This window comes from Aulonocara stuartgranti (genome assembly GCF_965226115.1).
Source record: "Aulonocara stuartgranti genome assembly, chromosome: 12".
Taxonomy (NCBI): domain Eukaryota; kingdom Metazoa; phylum Chordata; class Actinopteri; order Cichliformes; family Cichlidae; genus Aulonocara; species Aulonocara stuartgranti.
Genome location: NC_138948.1, coordinates 30,254,207 through 30,272,914, shown reverse-complemented (window position 1 = coordinate 30,272,914; position 18,708 = coordinate 30,254,207). Strand labels below are relative to the sequence as shown.

The 18,708-nt window shown below is 40.2% G+C and overlaps 1 protein-coding gene across 24 annotated transcripts in view; it reads right to left on the bottom strand.

The window, feature by feature from the left end:
* The window catches only part of tncb (tenascin Cb), a 145,349-nt gene that overhangs the window by 24,926 nt on the left and 101,715 nt on the right, over positions 1 to 18,708 (bottom strand). For all 24 annotated transcript variants that reach the window (XM_082554903.1, XM_082554915.1, XM_082554904.1 and 21 more), the window contains 7 exons: positions 16,824 to 18,416; positions 10,256 to 10,519; positions 10,058 to 10,173; positions 9,417 to 9,570; positions 6,976 to 7,245; positions 4,844 to 5,029; positions 949 to 1,038 (listed from right to left, as the gene is read on the bottom strand). In XM_082554903.1, coding sequence (XP_082411029.1) covers positions 949 to 1,038; positions 4,844 to 5,029; positions 6,976 to 7,245; positions 9,417 to 9,570; positions 10,058 to 10,173; positions 10,256 to 10,519; positions 16,824 to 18,416 — 2,673 coding nt within the window. The remainder of the gene's footprint in view (positions 1 to 948; positions 1,039 to 4,843; positions 5,030 to 6,975; positions 7,246 to 9,416; positions 9,571 to 10,057; positions 10,174 to 10,255; positions 10,520 to 16,823; positions 18,417 to 18,708) is intronic.

The window sequence follows — 18,708 nt, the reverse complement described above, 5'->3', positions numbered from 1 at the left end:
TGCATTTTCCTGTTTAGATTTGTTTTGCTGCCTTACTGATGCTTACTGACGTCCACTACTATACTAGTTAATAAAACATCATTTGATGGCATGCCAAAGCAATATGTTATCGTGGTTAGATCTGATTTGAAAGAACTGATCAGAGCAGTGAAACAAGAGGGCAGAATTATTGAGAGGTAATAGATTCTGAAGGAATAAAGCTTGGTGCACAATTATAGTCAAGAAACACTGATTATTTAGTCTCCAAACTATTGTTATACTATAGGATACCCATCAGAAAAGTTGTAAGACTATCTATCCATTATAACATTAACTGCTAACTGTCGCATTCAGAAAAAAAGAAATTTATAGATATTCCAGCATGAGGCCACAAAATTCTAGGAAGACAAATGATTTAACTTCTCGATTAGTGCTAATAAGATATATTAGTAAATGTAACAGCTATAGACCAACTTAGGCCCAGTGGGCCATCTGGCTTTAAAACCTGTTCTAATATTCTGTCTATAGGATCAAATAAATAGCAAATGAATGTCAATCAATTTGAAAAATCTGTTGAAAATTCAGCAATTCTAAAGACTTTAAAAATGGACGCACCTCCTGTCTACATTAGCATGCATAAGAAAAGGTGACTGTCTCATAACGATATGGCAGATTTTACAATAAAGCAGACGATTCAGCCGTGAAGGAATAAAGCCAAAAACATTCATATGAATATTGAGGAGTGGTGGGTGCCACCCTGACTTCTCTCACTACTGTAAACTTCGAACCAAAACTTGAGCCTTGTCCAAAAAATGAATGTTTCTTTTTAAATATCAATTTGTAGAATTAGCATATAAATTCTATCAGTGTAGCAGGAATCACAAAAGGATATCTTGTCTCTGAAAAAAAAAACCCCGTTACATATAGAACATGATTATTAAAAACACTGTGTCAGTGTCAGCATCTCACCGGTCACAGCATTGGCCGTCGTGGGCAGACTCTCCCTCTCATCTTTCACTGCCGTCACACCCATCCCATACTCCGTGCCGGGTCTCAGGCCTACAGAACAGGGTAACATTAAAAACACTGATACGGAAATAAAAAGCTATGTCATGTTTTGCGTGTTCACATCCACTGAGGTGTCAACAAATGAACGACGGGGAGCCTCTGTAGTCAAGTGGCCAGCTGTTTCAGCTAATGGCTCCAATGCCTATGGCAAATGCACAAAAAAACACTCTCTTGTGGCTTTATTGCACAATAGATTGCAGCCTAATTGCATTTCATGGTAAGCCTGCACTCGCTGCAGAACATCAGTGTTATATTTGCATTGATGGATCTATAGGGCCCTTGTTGCGGAGCAGAAACACTACTTGCTATGATATAGCAGGCTCCAGAGGCCCTTTAGTCTCTACAATTAAGCCCTCTCTGGGCCTGATCGCCTTTATTAACTCCCACAGAGGTCATCGCACACAGAGCCTTACAGCATGAAATTACACCTAATGCCCAGGAAACTCATTATCAATAAAATCACGAGCGTGAAGGCAATTACAGATAATAAGTGTGTGAAAGAAGTGCTGAGGTGTGTGTGGAGCAGAGGGGGGCGTCAGCTGAAAGGACACAGTGCTTTATTTTCATGAGCCGGGCCTCCCAAGGACAAAGAATGTGGCCAGACAAAGACACTACGAGCTTGTTTTGAGGGTCTTTTTTCTCATGGTTTCTAATCCTACCATGCTGAATGCACAGTGTAGAAACAAACAAACAAACAAACAATAAAAACAAAACTCATCCGCCTCAAAGCATAGCTTTTTAATGTCAGCAATGCAGAGAGATGAAAAACGTGCCTGCTATTCTTGTCTGAGCAAAGTCTCCCAGCGAAACAAGCGGCAATGTTTTCCAATTAATGTCTCAATGCCAAGCCCCTCCTGGGTGATTTTCTAATAAAGTGGGTCTTTTGTAGACAAGCAAACATTTCACAAAACAAAACAAAGAGAACCTGTCTTGGAAAATGAGCAGGCTGAAAATAACTCTAGCCATTTAACACAGAGTCCCACAAACGCTTGTCCCATGAATTTGGAAAATAAACACTTCACACTGTATCATTTAGTTTTCCACAGGGGCCTTTCAGCTGTGCCATTTGGATGCATAATACTAATGAGCCAAGATGATCACAAAGCAGCAAAACAAACCCTGAAAACAGCTGAGTGAAACAACTGGCAAGAAGTAACTACAAAATCCCTGATTAGACAAAACCGTTAGTACAGGTTAACAAAGATTTACTTATTCTCTTGATATAGCAGTTATATAAGATATTAAAGATATCATCTGGGTTAATGTGTTGTGGAAAAGTCCATGATGCCTTCTCCATAACTAAGGAACAATCACTGTAAGTCATGGCTTTGTTAATGGCTCGTTTTCCCTCTTTCAGCATGGTTTAGGAATAAGGATTAGGTTTTGTACTCCAAGTTATACATGTACTTTTAAGAAACTAGAATGAAACTTACAGTGATTTTGATACAGAGTTACAGATTTTGTATTTAACTGTCTTTTTTTTTTTTTTTTGGCTCTTTCAAATAGGTGAAATTTTTAGAAAAAGGGGTGGACATGAACTTAACCCAAACCCTACTGCTAACCCTAAATGGGTCACTTGTGACCTGGTGAGTATTAAACACTCACAGGTACACCTTGCTATACACAGCTGGCCTTCAGAAGTACCTCAATTCTTCATGGCACCGATTTAACAAAGCGCTGGAAAGATTCTTCAGAGATTTTGGAAAAATACTTTCATGACATCATCACCTAGTTGTTGGCTGCACATCTATGATAAGGAGTTCCCTTTCCGCCACATCCCAGCTCTATTGAAATGACATTTGGTGACAATGGAGCCCGTTTTAGTGAAGTGAACTTATTGTCATGTTCAAGAAACAAGTTTGAGAGGATTTGTGTTATCTTGCTGGCAGCAACCGTGAGAAAATGGGAACTCTATGGTCATAAATGAATAAATAGCTAAAGTCATACAACACTTTCTACTGTAAGACTTAGTCCCTCTGTCACACACACTTTCACAGTACTTTTGTCTTTATCTTTTATCTTTGCACACACTCTCATAGTCCGATGGATGCAAACAGAAGAATAAATGGATATTCAGCATGTTGACTGGAGTAGTTAGGTATCAATCCAATAATCTTCTAACCGATAGAAAACCTGCTCTGTGACGTAAGGCATAGCCACTATTGGTCAGCAACAACACGCAAGTATTTTATGGCTTAATTGGTACTAAGAGATCCAAATTGTGCTAAGAAACCACACATCACCACTAACTTGACCCAGTGATACAATGTGGTATGGATTTGTATTTTCATACTTAGAGGATGAGTGGTTTATTTGGGTAACTTTTGTCAGCTCAAAGCTGTGCGGGTCATTTTTCTCTGACCCCTGGCATCATCAAGGCATTTCCACCCAGAGGGTCTATGACTCAGTGGCCCACACACCTAAAGATCATTTTGTGGGAAAATCCCAGCAGATCAGCTGTTTCTGAAATACTCAGATCACCCCATCTAGCGCCAACAATCATGTCACATTTAAAGTCTCTTCAGTCATCTTTCTTCCCCATTCAGATGCTCTGTTTCAACTACAGCAGCTAGTTGTGGGCATATGTACATGTGCAACTGCATGTTCCTGCTGAGGTGTATGGAAAAAAGTGCCCACTGAGTATATGATAGCACTAAGGTACTGAGAGCTTTACTATCAACTGAGGTTGATAGTTTCTGAGAAAAATAACCAATTTTAAGTCAAACAAAGGGTATCAAAACTTTGTTAATGGATAACAAAATGATCCTTTATAAGTCATTTTCAGGACAGCTGTATAATCTATCCTTTCAGCTGTAATTAACTACTATATCAAATCTGCAATAATGACTAATAAATCACTATCACTGTGTTATATTATAAACCTTTTACTTTTCTGCAAATGTCATCTACTCAGCTGTCAGGACCTTTCCAAATTCCCTTGTGTTTTTTTTAACTGATGTGTAGGAAGCTTGTCTTTGAATCATGCTTTAACTGAGCATATGACAGCACATTTCCCTGCTGGCCTCTCTTTAGTTGTGAATGTTAAAAAACAGACCTGATATGTTGGGCTTAGATATACACTTGTTGGGAGGCTTGTACTGCAGTTGCGTAATGTTCACATGTCTTTTCCACTCTGTGTGCATAAAGAGGTGTTACATGTAAAACACAGCAGAGAATCCCACACTAAGCTGAAATGAAACAAGTGCATATAAATTAGTTGAATAATATGGTGAACACCAGCTTTCTGCTGGCTTCCACTTCATGTAAGTAGAGTCATTGAGCTGCACCTGAATCACATCCTGTCCTTAATGCACTACCCTTACCGATGCAGTTTGCTAACCAAGCTTGCTAGCACTAGCTGCTAACTTACCACTCAACCTTCCCACCCATATATTGCTACCTTTGGTTCACAATGCCAACATGGTACGGGCAACAACGCTAAAGGCTTGAAAATCCAAGTTGACAAACCAGTGGTCATGCATAAACAGTTTATGGGCATAACGAAACAGGAAGAACAAGGTAGGTAGGCTTATATATAGCTAATCACTATAATTATTCTTTATCCATACCAATAAAATGGTTTATTAATAATTTCCTAACATTTTGCACATTAATTATAAGCAGATAAAAATTTACAGAAATTCCACAAAAATCTGTCATGCTACCATTTTCCAATTAACTGTTCTTTGTTAAGCCTTTATAAGCTACATAGACATCTAATATAATACAGCTAATATAGATTTATTTTTGAACAGCAGTATGTTATTTGGATAGATGTTTGTTTGTGATACAGAACCAGTGATCTTGGCCTGAGTGGAGTCCTTAGGTCCTGGGGGAAACAGCAGCTCTTCGTGCTCTCCACCAGACAGAGGTCCATACTTGATGCGGTAGTTGTCGACCTGAGCACGGCTGTTCTTCCACTCAAGAGTGATGCTCTCGTCTGTCAGCTCTACTGTCTGCAGGTCTCTGGGGGCGTCCAGGTCTACAATGCAGAAATATACTTTAGATAAATGTAACCTTACCCTGACCTAAACGTAAATGGATTTCTCATTTATGAATAAAGGAAAAACAAGAAGTTCCCTTTACACCAAAACCTCAAGTGATTGTTGGGGCTTTCTCACTAATATTTAAAGGTAAAGTGCCTTGAAGACATTTTTGTTGAATTATAGCTTTATTGTATGGTTTTTTTTTTTTTTTTACAATAGTAGGCACATTATATAGATCCATTAGGCTAGTTGAGCAGAATTCTCTATTCCATGCATTAAGACAAATGATATGTTGTGCACCACATGTACTGTAAGACTTATTAGGAGTAGCAGTGCATTCCACATTCTTGGTCCTGGTTCTCTTGCATATATCGTTAATCTTTTTTGTACAATTTTAGGTTAATGTCAGTACTGGTAGAAGCCACACATATAATTATTTTATCATCATAGTATAAAATAGCAGTAATATATAATGGATAATAGCAGATTTCATGCATTAACTGAGGTCTAAATCATCATCAGCGATAACCCTAATGTGTCAGAATAACAATTTTATGTTCCTTTTTAACATTTATGCATTCCAAAAAAAGAAAAAAAACTTGCATATCTAGCAGGTAGGGTCATCTTTAAACTTTGAAAGTCTGGACAGGGACCAACATACGATAGATACTGATCATTTTGAAATCAGCCTTTACTGTTTTACTGTTCCCTCAATTCTGCAATGAAATGATTCATCCATGGATGGATCGGCTACAAGAAAGAATCACATTGATATTAGAGTGTTGTATACTGTACAATTCTAATAGTGCAGTGGTAACTTTCATCGGGAACTCAATGGAATTGTGAAAGACAACATTGGAGACTAAGTCAGAGGCATTATTAAGTTTGGAATATCCAATGGTGATACACTGTCACCATTGCTGTTTTGCAAAGGCCTAAGCCTGCTAAGCTATCATATCACATAGAGCAGATACAGATATGGATTCAGGAGTAGAACGGCCATCCGCCACCTCCTGAGCATAGATGACGCAAGCACAAGCTCTAGGCACCAGATGCAGGCAGGAGTCTACCACAGCCAACACAGTCCAAGTTGCAGGCTGTACAAAAGTGCCCCAGAGACTTTCCAGCACATAGTAGCAAGACATAAGATACAAGCTGGGACAGTGTATACATATACTGAGAGGCACAACCAAGTGGCTGGGATAGTGTTCAGAAACATCTGTGTTACATATCGGTTAAAATTTCCCAAGTCCTGTTGTTCTCAGGCAACTGGGATAAGGTCCCATGGGACTTTAAATTCCAGAAAGACATAGTGGTGAGTTGACAAGGGGCAGGAGACTGCAGTTGTGATGAATGTGGGAATCCAAGCAGGGAGCAACATCAGGAAGAAGGAGGATGGAAAAATAAAGAAGTACCAGGGCCTGAGGAAGCAACTGGAGCAGATGTAGAAGGTAAAGTCCAAAGTGATCCCAGTGGTAATAGGAGCATCAGGATCTGTAACCACCAAAACTGGAAGAGTGGCTTCAGCAGCCTGCTGATCTCTTTGGTTATGATGTAAGGAAATGTTCTGGGCAGCACATGCAAATTTAAAAAAAATTAATGCATCATAAAAAACAAGGGATTTCACTTGGAAAAATTGTCAAATCTTTCAGGAGGTGATGTCAGAGAGTGGAAAACACAAAGGAAGTTTTTTTCTGGTAAAGCTGTTAATAATAATTGTTAATGCAATGGGCAGTTGTAATTCTTTAAAACTGTATGCCTACAACAATACGAAGCTCCCTCCATGTTATTTTTGGTAAACATTCTTTCTGACAAAATGAAGAACTGCTGTACTAATTCACGAACAAGAATTATTTTTGTGTTATAGGCGCACACAGAGTATTCAATACTGAAGTCTACCTGGAGGGGGAGGGGCATCAAACCAAATAATGACAGGTGTTACCTGTAAGGAAGGACTCGTAGATGGGAATGCTGGTCCCTTCTCCCCGCCGCGCTGTCAGAGACACCTCGTACTCTGTGTCAGGGGTGAGGTTTCCCAGATGGTACTGGGTGTCAGCAGAGGTCAGCTCCACCAAAGTGCGATCGGCGGAGTTCAAGCTAGGTCCGTAGGAGATGGTGACCCCATCCACCTCAGCCACGGGCTGGAACCAGGTCACCAGCGCAGTGGTGTCAGTCACATCACGAACATTCACCTGGCTTGGGCCATCGATCACTGAAGAAGAGGTAACGATGTCATTAGCAAAACTCAGTTGCTGTGTGCCACATATGAGGTATTAGGTGCCACATATGAGGTATAACAACTTGGACGATGTCCTAACTTGAATCACCTGACATTTTCCTGAGTTAAAATGTAAAAACAGCATTTGTGTTCAGCAAGAATTTGTGTATGAGCAGAAAAAGAAATTTTTCATGCCGGTCATATCTTGCCTATTCATAAGTTGCTGACCACAGACCTTGAAAAGAGGGATATCATCATTTCAGTAATGCAGGTGCTGAAAATGTGTCAGCCTGTTTGCATTAATAGTTTATTCAAACTATCAATTCCCAGCTCCATGAAGGGTGCCTTTTCACTGCTGCTCAAATTGATTTGTCACACGTAAGCAAGTTTAGGAAAGTCAAGCCGCTGTGTGGGGCTGATAAAATGAAAAATCTGCATTTGAGCTTAATACTGATTTGTCTTCTAAGGAGACTGTGAAAGTGTCGTTTGAGTGTCATGGTACTATTCTTCTGGGAGGCAGCTGCCCTCTGAGTCTGACTGCTTGACTGACTGGTGCCTCCTACACATGGTGGGTTAGGTAGGAAGGGGAAACAGAGAGGGGAGAGCTGAGCGATACACTTCATACAATTAGCCCTTCAGCATGCAAATCCCAGAGTATGGCCTGCAAGCTGGCATAATGGGAGACATTAAGAGAGCCTGAATGACAAGAAGAACACCAGACCTCATAATCCATGTGGTGTTTAACACATGTATGCTTAAGAAAATGTAAGACATATAAAACATGCATTACATTTTATATTGTATGTGTGTGTATGTGTGTGTGTGTGTCAAAAAGCTTTATATATCAGTTGAAAAAAATGTCATATGCAGAAATGTATTCATTCATTCATTTATTTACTTCACCAGTTATCCTGTTCAAGGTCCCAGGAGCCCATCTCAGCTCTGATAGGGTGAGGGGCTATACCTGCCCCCCCTTCAACAAGATGTTTATACAGAAAATGTAAACACAGAGAAACAGCTACAGTATTTTACTCTCTTCTAAGGGTATAAAATGCCTATCTGGGCTTATATCTTAATGGTAGCACAAAATGAAGCACATAGGCTAACCCATAGGAGGCTCCACGTACGTACCTCAAAGAACAATACTGTTTTTGGAAGTTGGAAGATCTGACCTGATTTTCATACATTTGTACACTGTTATACAGAAAGTATTGATACACAATATTTAACATTTGATGTTTCTGTTGCCTTTTGTTTTTTGTTTTTTTGTTTTTTTTAAACTCGGTACTGTTAGATAACAGTGATAACAGTGAAATCTGCATTCTCTATTTACCCAGTGAAACCAGATACATCCAGGTCTGAAGTAAAATTCATTTGCAGCAGCTGAAGTTAAATAACGAGAAGTGCCAGTTTTAGGTGTTTTTTCCCTTCTTATGCACATAAAAATGTTCCCCATATTCCCCAGTCAGGACACCTTAAAACTCACTGTTGGTTGCTGCTGATGAAGTTACAGTTAAAACCCTGTTTCCTCATTTTACATGATCCTCAGGCCTGAACCCTTCAGAGTGGTAGAAGCCTTTTGGGCTTTTAGCTAGATAAAGTCAATAAAGCAGACATCTGAAAATCCATATCACATTTTACTGCCCGTACTAAACCACAGCAGTGTAATGCTATCGAATGAGCAAACCACTTGATGCTGACATGTCAGGGTATTTCCAGTATATTCTGACTACACGACAGATAACCCAGGAACAAATGAACGTATATTGAAAAGTAACAACTTGCATTTAACTATGACAACTATAAATGACAATTGTGATTCCTATTTCTGTATATGACACTGTCTGTGTTTTTTTAGGACTAAATGTTAAAAAAATTGCCCAGGCTTAAAATACAAAAAGTATTTAGAAATTAAAATACATAAACATCTTTCAGCTGAGATAAATCTTTTTTATGCCAATTGGCTTCAGAAAATCCTGATATGATATGAATGACAAAAGTAATGTATGCTATATGTGCACATGTTTAAAAAGCAAGACCATAAATATAGAGGTTAGGGTCTGTTCAGTATGGTTAATGGTTAATGCTTTTCTTTTTTTAAATACATAGAGGATGCTGTTATAAAATAAAAAAACAAATCAGCCAGTATAAATGTGGAGACTCACTTGTGACGACATTCTTGGAGGCTGGCGGTCCACGTTTGTTGTTCTTCACCACCTCCAGTTTGACCTCGTACTCCTGGCCTGGACCCAGGCCCGATTGCTCAAAGGTGGTCTCCGGTCGGCCCAGGGAGTTCAGAATCTCACCGTCTTCCTCTTTCTGCCAGCACCAACAAAAAAAAAAAAAAACAACAAAAACCCCCACCAATCAGCACCCACTACAAAGACTTGTCCTGGCATCATGCGTGAAGCGAAAGAGGGGAAAATAAACCAGTCCGATCATACATAAAAGCATTCTGGGTGGCAACTGAATTTAAGAGTTGACAGGGAATTTGGTTTAATAGTATTGAACAAGTCCAAGTAGCCCTGTTTGGAAAGGTTTTATTTTCCTCTAAAAGGAAAATAAAGTGTTAAACAGAGACATTCACTCTGTGCTTTATGGTCACTGGAGCTGTCAGGACTTGCTCACAGTTTTAACTGCTGTGTTTTTGTCTTCTGGCGTGGCTATAGCATTTTTGAGGAAGATTCTAAACTCCATCCTCAAATATGCACATTAATGCACTTAATGATTGGTTTCCCCTGGTGGAAAGTATAAATAAGTGCTTAACTACTACGTGGAACACATGAGGTCAGGTAGCAGAACTAACCGTGTTTCTGAAGATGAGGTTCCAGCCATCGAAAGCAATGTCCAATGGATCCCACTGCACCTCCACAGAAGTATCCCGCACTGACTTGAACTTGAGACCCTCAGGCTCAGGAAGATCTGTGAGGGGAAATATGATAACACTCTTACAATTTTTCATCTACATTTATACTAAAATATGCATTTAGAATCTTACACTTACATGTTGCCACCCTAGCAGTGACGGGAACACTCCTCTTATTGCTGAGCACAGCATAGACACTGATCAGGTATTCCACTCCAGGCTCAAGCTCCCTAATAGTGGCCTTCTTGTGGTCCCCAGGTACCCTCATGTCCAACTCTAAGCCTCCAGAGGCCGTGGGCACATAGGTGATTAGGTATTCTGTCACACGCATCTCATTTTCCCAGGATACGTCTACTGTCTCTGGGGTGACCTCCACCACTGTCAGGTCCTTAGGTGGCGACACTGCAGAGAAACATTGAAAATCACTGATCTGCATCAACGCTGAAAACATGCTGACCTCCAAAGTCTTTTTGTTATGTTACTCCTCACTGTCTGCCATGCTATTTGTGGGTGTGACAAACACAGTGTAAAGTGCTCTGTGGAACGAATAACTTTAACCTCTTTATATCCACGTGGATACTGGTGGCTCACAGCGGAGTGGCTGTAGCTCAGAGGTAGAAAAGGTCATCTACTAATTGGAAGGTGGTAGGATCCCTGGCTGCTCCAGTCTGCATGCCTATGTATCCCTGGGCAAGATACTCAATCCCAAGTTTCTCTCCAGTATGTTCATCAGAGGATAAATGTGGGTAAGTGTTAGATAGCAAGGTGTAGAAAAAGGTTGTATGAATTGGCAAATAAGGATGTTGTATAGAGTGCTTTGACTACTCCAGTAAGCTAAAAGGCGCTATATAAGAACCAGTCCATCTACCGTTTCACCTAGAGCTTAGTTTGGTTTGGGTAATGTATATATTACCACCATAATGTGACACTTCATTTGATACACCATGTTCTAGTTTTTTTTTAAATGTACCTATGTAGCATTTGAAACAAAACCCAAACCTAGCGGGGATGCTGGGGATCAGAGAATTAGTTGGCTAGTCAGTTAAAAATATTCTGTAGTATAATATTATATAATAAGCTCAAGTTATTCATGCCTAGGTATTAGCTAATGAATACCTGTTATCTATTGCCTTCTTCTCCATAGTGTGTATGTAATCAAAGTAAATATCCATTATCTGCTACCCTTAATTATGTTCTACTGCACTACAAGTTATTAACGTAGTTTTAAAAAGAACAAAGAAAACAAAATGAATATATACAAAATACAATACTGTTCCATTATAAGTAAATAATGCCCAGAGAGTGAGCTTTACATTCTTGGAATGCTTCACCTTTGGATTTTGCAGAGTTTGTATTCTTGTTTTTATTTCCATGATTCCATTCTGAGGTTTTTCAGTTTTAGTTATGCCTATTTTGTAATCCACAAGAATTGTTATTATTTCTAAGTTATTTACTAAGTTTCAGTCATCCCGCCTCTCCTGTCTTCCCTGTGTCTTGTTGTTAAGTCTTTGTCATGGTGTTAGATGTTCCATAGTTTAGTTACTTCCTGTTTTATTTTGATATTCTCTTCACTCGTGTTTGTTGTATTTAGTTTTGATTCCCTTGTCTTGATGTCCCTAATTACTTTCTGCTGTATACTCTGGTGTTTTCCATTTCTTTCCTTAACTCTGTGTGTATTTAAGTCATTTGTATGCCTTAGTCCTTTGTTGTGTTGTACTGTTTATCTGCCTGTGTTATCCCTGATTTGTTCCATTTTGGCTTTATGCATTTTGTTTTCCCCTGATTTTGGACTTTCAGCCTCACCTTAATAAAAGCTTGTTTTTTGTTACTTTTTAAAAAGTTTTATTCTAAACATGAAACTTAGGAAGTTTTTATTAAAGTATTTACTGCCTGGCCTAAACAGATGAACATAAGTAAAAGGTAACACCAGCATACAGTTGATACGTTTTCCTCATACCTCTCTTTCTCCTCTTTCTTTTTTACTTTTCACACAGGGTATTGTGTATTTCACTCTTACAGTTCTTGTACATTTTTCCTTTTTTGTTTCCCAAATCTGAAAAAATTCAAATACTAGCCCTCTATGTTTTGGAGACAGGCAAAAAGGACTGCTTTGGAGAAAAAAGAAATAGCTTTTGGTCCTTGTCAGAAAAACTTTTTTCCATCCAATGGTTAGGGTTATTATGGTATTTCATTATTTTAATTTATAGCATTATTGAATTCAAATATACAAGCTTGCTGCCTATTTTGCGATAATGTAAGTTGTGGTGTAACCAGAGCTCTTTAGAACTTTAAATACTGTCTCTGTGCAAATTCAAGCTTCACCACTAAAGAGCTGATTTTTAACCAGCAGCTTCCAAAACCGCATTTAAACATTTTTCCATGTGACTTTATATTAGCTTGGGAAAAGTTAGGTAAGTTGATTGTAATGAGAAATCATCATCCACAAATCGAAAATGACATACTTGCCAATGTAAAACAGTGATTAAAACATAACAAGGCTTTGTCCTAAGTAGGGATGGGTATCGAAACCCGGTTCTTGTTGAGAACCGGTTCCCACTGTTTCAATTCCTTGGAATTGTTTGCCATTTTTGCAAACGATTCCCTTATCGATTCCAGTCGCCCCGAATGACGTCACCACGTTGCGGAGCGTCATTTACCTGGCAGGTAAACCTGGCAGGCTTAAACACTCAAAAGTTTGGTTATACTTTACGAGAACGGATGACAACTTGCAATATTTGCAAAGTAGATAATTCATTTAAGGGGGGAAATACTACGAATATGCAAATGCATTTGCTCACAAAACACGCGATGACCTTAAATGAATGTCGTGTTTTTAATTCCGCTCCGGACTCGTGAATCTCAACCCAGCAGCAGCGGTAACGTTTGCACGTCCTCTCCCGTTAATGCGGCAGGTAAATAATCAACTAACAGTGCATATTATGTTAGCATGATCTACCTTATTACAAAACCTGCCATTACTGTGCGCTGCATTTAGGTGACCATGATGAGAGAGACAGACAGAGTCTGGCTGGCTCAGATGCTGGCAGTTCTCGCTGCAGTCTACCGGTAGCGTCTCCTTTCAGGCCAGGATAGACGAATGTCACCGAGCAGTGACTAAGTTTGTGGTAAAAGGCTTGCACCCATTTGCCACAGCAGATGCCCCGATTTTCGGTAAGTGAATGTGTTTAATGTTGGCAGGGACATTACTGGATATTCTTGTGTAATTGCTACAGAATAATTTATGTTATACTTTGTTATTGCTACAGAAGAATATTTATTTTATTATTTTACATTTACAATTTTTTTTTCCTGGGGACCCTGTGACACCCCATTGAAGAGCCGTAGGCTGTGGATCTTTTAAGATCTCACTGTTGGGTTTGTAAGGCCATGTTGCTCCTAAATTTCTATCTTGTTCAAAGAGAAGATATAAAACAAAGTTCTAAGCTAATCGACCTTAGTGTTCTCCTTCTTTAAAAAGAATCGATAAGAGAATCGATAAAGAATCGAATCGTTAAACAGAATCGAAAATGGAATCAGAATCGTGAAAATCTTATCGATACCCATCCCTAGTCCTAAGGGCAAAAATTGCCTTAGAAACCTCAATTCAATTTTATTTATATAGCGCCAAATCGCAACAACAGTCGCCTCAAGGTGCTTTATATGGCACAGTAGATCGCACAATAATACATACGAAGAAAAACCCAACAATCATATGACCCCCTATGAACAAGCACTTTGGCGACAGTGGGAAGGAAAAACTCCCTTTTAACAGGAAGAAACCTCCGGCAGAACCAGGATCTATAACAAAGAATCTGGCATGTTACTCCCAGTCACAGTAAATTACTTTGGTACTGGTGATTGCTTTTACAAATAAACCAATTCAATCAAATGTCTAGAATTGTTTAGATACATGTGAATTTATACTGTCACAAGTCAAATGGCTAAAAGTTTAACATTTCACTTATTTGGCATATTTGGCTAAAAATAAATTCAGATAAGATAAATATTTACCTAGTGTCAGCTTCTTGCCTAGTCAGCACTACATAATCCAATCTAATAAAAAATTATAAATGTAGAAAATGCACATTTTAGGTCTTGCCCACACAAGAAATGAAACAAATTTACAACTCTTAAACTTTTTTTGTTGTAAAGGTTCCTCTCATTAATTAAAACAATTTAAGCCACCATAACTTAAAGCTGCTGTTTTAGCCAGTCTTCCTTCTCTCTCCTCAACCGGTCACGGCAGATGGCCCCACCTCTCCCTTGGCCTGGTTCTGCTGGAGGTTTCTTCCTGTTAAAAGGGAGTTTTTCCTTCCCACTGTCGCCAAAGTGTTTGCTCATAGGTAGAGCTGGGCGATATAAGATTTTTTCATATCACGATATGTTTTTTTCATTTCAGGCGATAACGATATCTATCACGATATAAGCCAAATAACTATATTTGTAAGATTTAAATGTGCCGTTGTTCACAAGTAAAATGTGAAATAATCAGCAGCTTGTTTTTATTTAAATATTTATTTCCCATAATAAGTTCATCCATTAAGCGGACGCGAATGGATGGATGAAGTTCAACAGGGTAGATGTACTTAAGGAACATGAGACTTTTTCAGATAAATAAAGGCAAATATTGCAAACTACACAAAAGGCAGCCGCTAAAGCGTTTAAGTTTCAAAATAGAACAAACGAAACAGACTACTAAATTGTCAATTCCACTTAGAAACAAAATATTAATTCTAAAAATAAATCTTAGTTTGTTTTACAGAAGAACAGACAAAATTGACTAACTTTTGTCAGTATCAAATAAACTGAGAACTAAAAGGAAATTTTCAATCTCTCCTTGTTGTATAGCTTAGCTTTTCAAACAGTTTTAACAGTTACTTTAGTCTGACAAAAGCCGAATGACGAATTAGCGCTTCCAGTCAGAGACTGAGGCTACGTCCACACGTACACGGGTATTTTTGAAAACGGAGATTTTCCGTTTTCGTTTTAAAAAATAATCCCGTCCACACATAAAGGCAGAAATGAAGGAAAACGTTGCTATGAACATGCCAAAGCTGCAGGTGGAGCTAGATTCCTAACCATGCAGAAATGTTGGCCAATCAGAAGTCTAGAAGCCTCGGTGGGAAAAAGTAAACAAAGCTGGGGCATAGAAGCAGAACCGAGTCGTATGTGTGGAGGGACAGTAACTGTGTGTATATGTGAGCATTTAAACACTGCAGAGAGTAGAATTAACAGTAACAGTATTGTAGAAATTCATTTCACCGAAACAATAACGTGGTGCACAGTGTGACGCATGCACCAGTTTATTGTATTTCCAGACTTGCTTTCGGCACAATTTACAGTGCACGCTACTCTGTTTTTTGTCAGACTTGAAATAGCCGAAATACCTTCACACTACGGAACTTCTATGGCTCTTCCGTTCGACAATCTCTCCGGCATTGGAACCATCATCTGTTTTCTCTTTGGTCACGCTCGGTTGATTTTTCTAGTCGGCACACTCATTTCCTCCATTACCCGGGCGGTACGGTGGCTGGCTGCTTCACAAACAAATACACATGTGTGGCTTGGCACTTGTGCTGTACGTAACAAGTCACGCGACGTGACGCTGCGGCTGTGATTGGTTCGGCTCTGCGCTACTTAATTTGGATTGGCTGACCTTTTTTTTTTTTTTTTTTAAAGAGGACAAGAGCGGCAAGGTCTATCGCGATAGTTTAATTTCTCTATCGAGTAAAAGTTATATCGCGATACATATCGTTATCGTTCTATCGCCCAGCTCTACTCATAGGGGGTCATATGATTGTTGGGTTTTTCTCTGTATGTATTATTGTAGCTTACAAGATAAAGTGCCTTGAGGCGACTGTTATAGTGATTTGGCGCTATATAAATAAAATTGAACTCTTGGCACACACTACCAACAGACTAAAAAACCTTATTTAAGTGTATTTTAATGCTAAAGTTTCTGTAATATTACATAAGGAGTCTTTATTTAAGTAAACTACCTATTGTCTAAGGAGCTTGGAAAGAAAAGTGTCTGGACTCCTTTAAGTTTCCTTGGAGACATTTCATCCAAGAAGCTTCTTCAGTTTTAAGGGCAATTGGTGGAGAGTCCCAGATTTTAAGCCCTATGGGAGTGTCCCCAAGTGGGTCATGGACCCCCTATTGATCCTCTACCTAATCACATGAACCAAGGTGTGAAAATGGGTGTAGGTCACAATCAGCCAAGGTTCTGGGTTAACCCACTGTAAAATCCAGCCCCACCCTATCATGTGATTTATTGAGGTTAATTGGCCCAGGATGTGAGTGGGCATTAAGGTGTCTGAGAAGGGATCTCAAAACTGGATTATAGATGGCAGACAGTTTGTGTCGTAAGCCCCGCCCTCTGTTCAAAGATGGTCGTTCACAGTGGACATAGATGGCTTCTTTGACTCCTCTTTCAAACTATCTGTCTTCTCTTTCCATAATGTGAACATTGACATCCTCAAAAGAGTGACCTTTGTCCATTAGGTGCAGATGGACTACTTGTTAATCGTTTGATCAAAACAAAATCCAACACCTACCCAAAGACTGTGTTGCCAATGATCTGGTGAATTTTAACAGATGAGAATGTAGCTAAAACATTTCCTAACCCTAAACATGGGTAAAGTTGCGTAGAAAGTTATTCGTGTAGGTAATGATTTTATTAGAAAGTATATATAAACTGTCTTACCCTCTGAGCAGTCCTCTCCAATGAATCCTTCATCACAGACACACACTCCATTCTCACAGCGCCCCTGGTTGTGGCAGTCTTCTGGGCAGGTTAATATGGAGCAGTCTGGACCAGTGAATCCCTCATAGCACACACAGCTGCCATCTACACAGTAGCCTCTATCTAGGCAGTTCTTGGGACATGTCTTCTCACCGCAGTCCTCACCAGTGAAACCCTTATGACAAACGCACTGTCCGTTCACACAGTGACCACGGTCCAGGCAGTTATTGGGGCAGGTCAACTCACCACAGTCTTTCCCTGTAAAGCCGGTGAAACACACACACTTGCCGTCCACACACTCTCCACGGCCCATGCAATCTTTAGGACAGGTCTTGATGCTGCAGTCCTCACCAGCATAACCTTTCTCGCATATGCACTGCCCATTCACACAGTGACCACGGTCCAGGCAGTTATTGGGGCAGGTCAACTCACCACAGTCTTTCCCTGTAAAGCCGGTGAAACACACACACTTGCCGTCCACACACTCTCCACGGCCCATGCAATCTTTAGGACAGGTCTTGATGCTGCAGTCCTCACCAGCATAACCTTTCTCGCATATGCACTGCCCATTCACACAGTGACCACGGTCCAGGCAGTTATTGGGGCAGGTCAACTCACCACAGTCTTTCCCTGTAAAGCCGGTGAAACACACACACTCACCGTCCACACACTCTCCATGTCCCATGCAGTCTTTAGGACAGGTCTTGATGCTACAGTCCTCACCAGCATAACCTTTCTCACAAACACACTGCCCATTCACACAGTGGCCACGGTCTTGACAATTGTTGGGGCAGGAGAGTTCACTACAGTCTTCACCTTGATATCCTAGGTCGCATACACATTCTCCATTAATGCACTGTCCCCTGTTGCTGCAGTTGTCAGGACATGAGAGGACTGAGCAATCTTCACCTTCAAATCCGGGATCACAGATGCACTTCCCGTTGAAGCAGTGACCTTTCTCGCTGCAGTCTTTGGGGCAGGTGAGCTTAGAGCAGTCCTCACCAGTGTAGCCAGTGTGACACACACATTGGCCATTCACACAGATCCCGTGGTCGTTACAGTTGCCCGGACAAGTGAGCTCACCGCAGTCCTCCCCAGTGTAGCCCTCTTCACAGTAGCAGGTACCATTAATGCAGCGTCCTCTATCATAACAGTCGTTTGGACAGATGAGTTCAGAACAGTCGAAACCCGCCCATGGATGGTCGCAGATGCACTCATCGTCCACACAGCGTCCACGGCCCAGGCAGTTGTTGAGACAGTTGGTCTGAGAACAGTCCTCACCGATAAAACCGTCTTCGCAGAGGCAGGACCCATCAACACAGTGACCGTAGTCGCCACAGTCCAGCAGGCAGAGCTCAATGCTGCAGTCATCTCCGCCAAAGCCCTCAAAGCATTCACATTTGCCATCTACACAGCGGCCCTGGTCCTGGCAGTCACTGGGGCACTCAGGTTCAGTGCAGTTGGGGCCCTTCCATCCAGGCTCACATACGCAACTACAGGTGTCAGTACTCCAGTTTCCGCGCTCGTTGCAGTAGGGCTTTGAGGACACTTCACCTGAGAAATGGCAAAAAAGAGAAGGATTTCCTTTTAAATTATTGCAAATGTGCACTACTCATCCTCCAGTTTGGCACTGCTTTAGTCCTGTAATAATATTTTTTGTAAAAGTATGAAACAAACAGAAGCTACTGTGTTAAAAGTGAAGTCTAAGTAATTGGAGCCTCTGCCCAGCAAACATGGCAGAAACACTGACATCATCTTCTAAACAAGAAATATTAACATCATTTTAATTTAATGAAGAAATTAAATGCATATGCCCTTTGTTTAAAGTAACAATACCTGATGACTA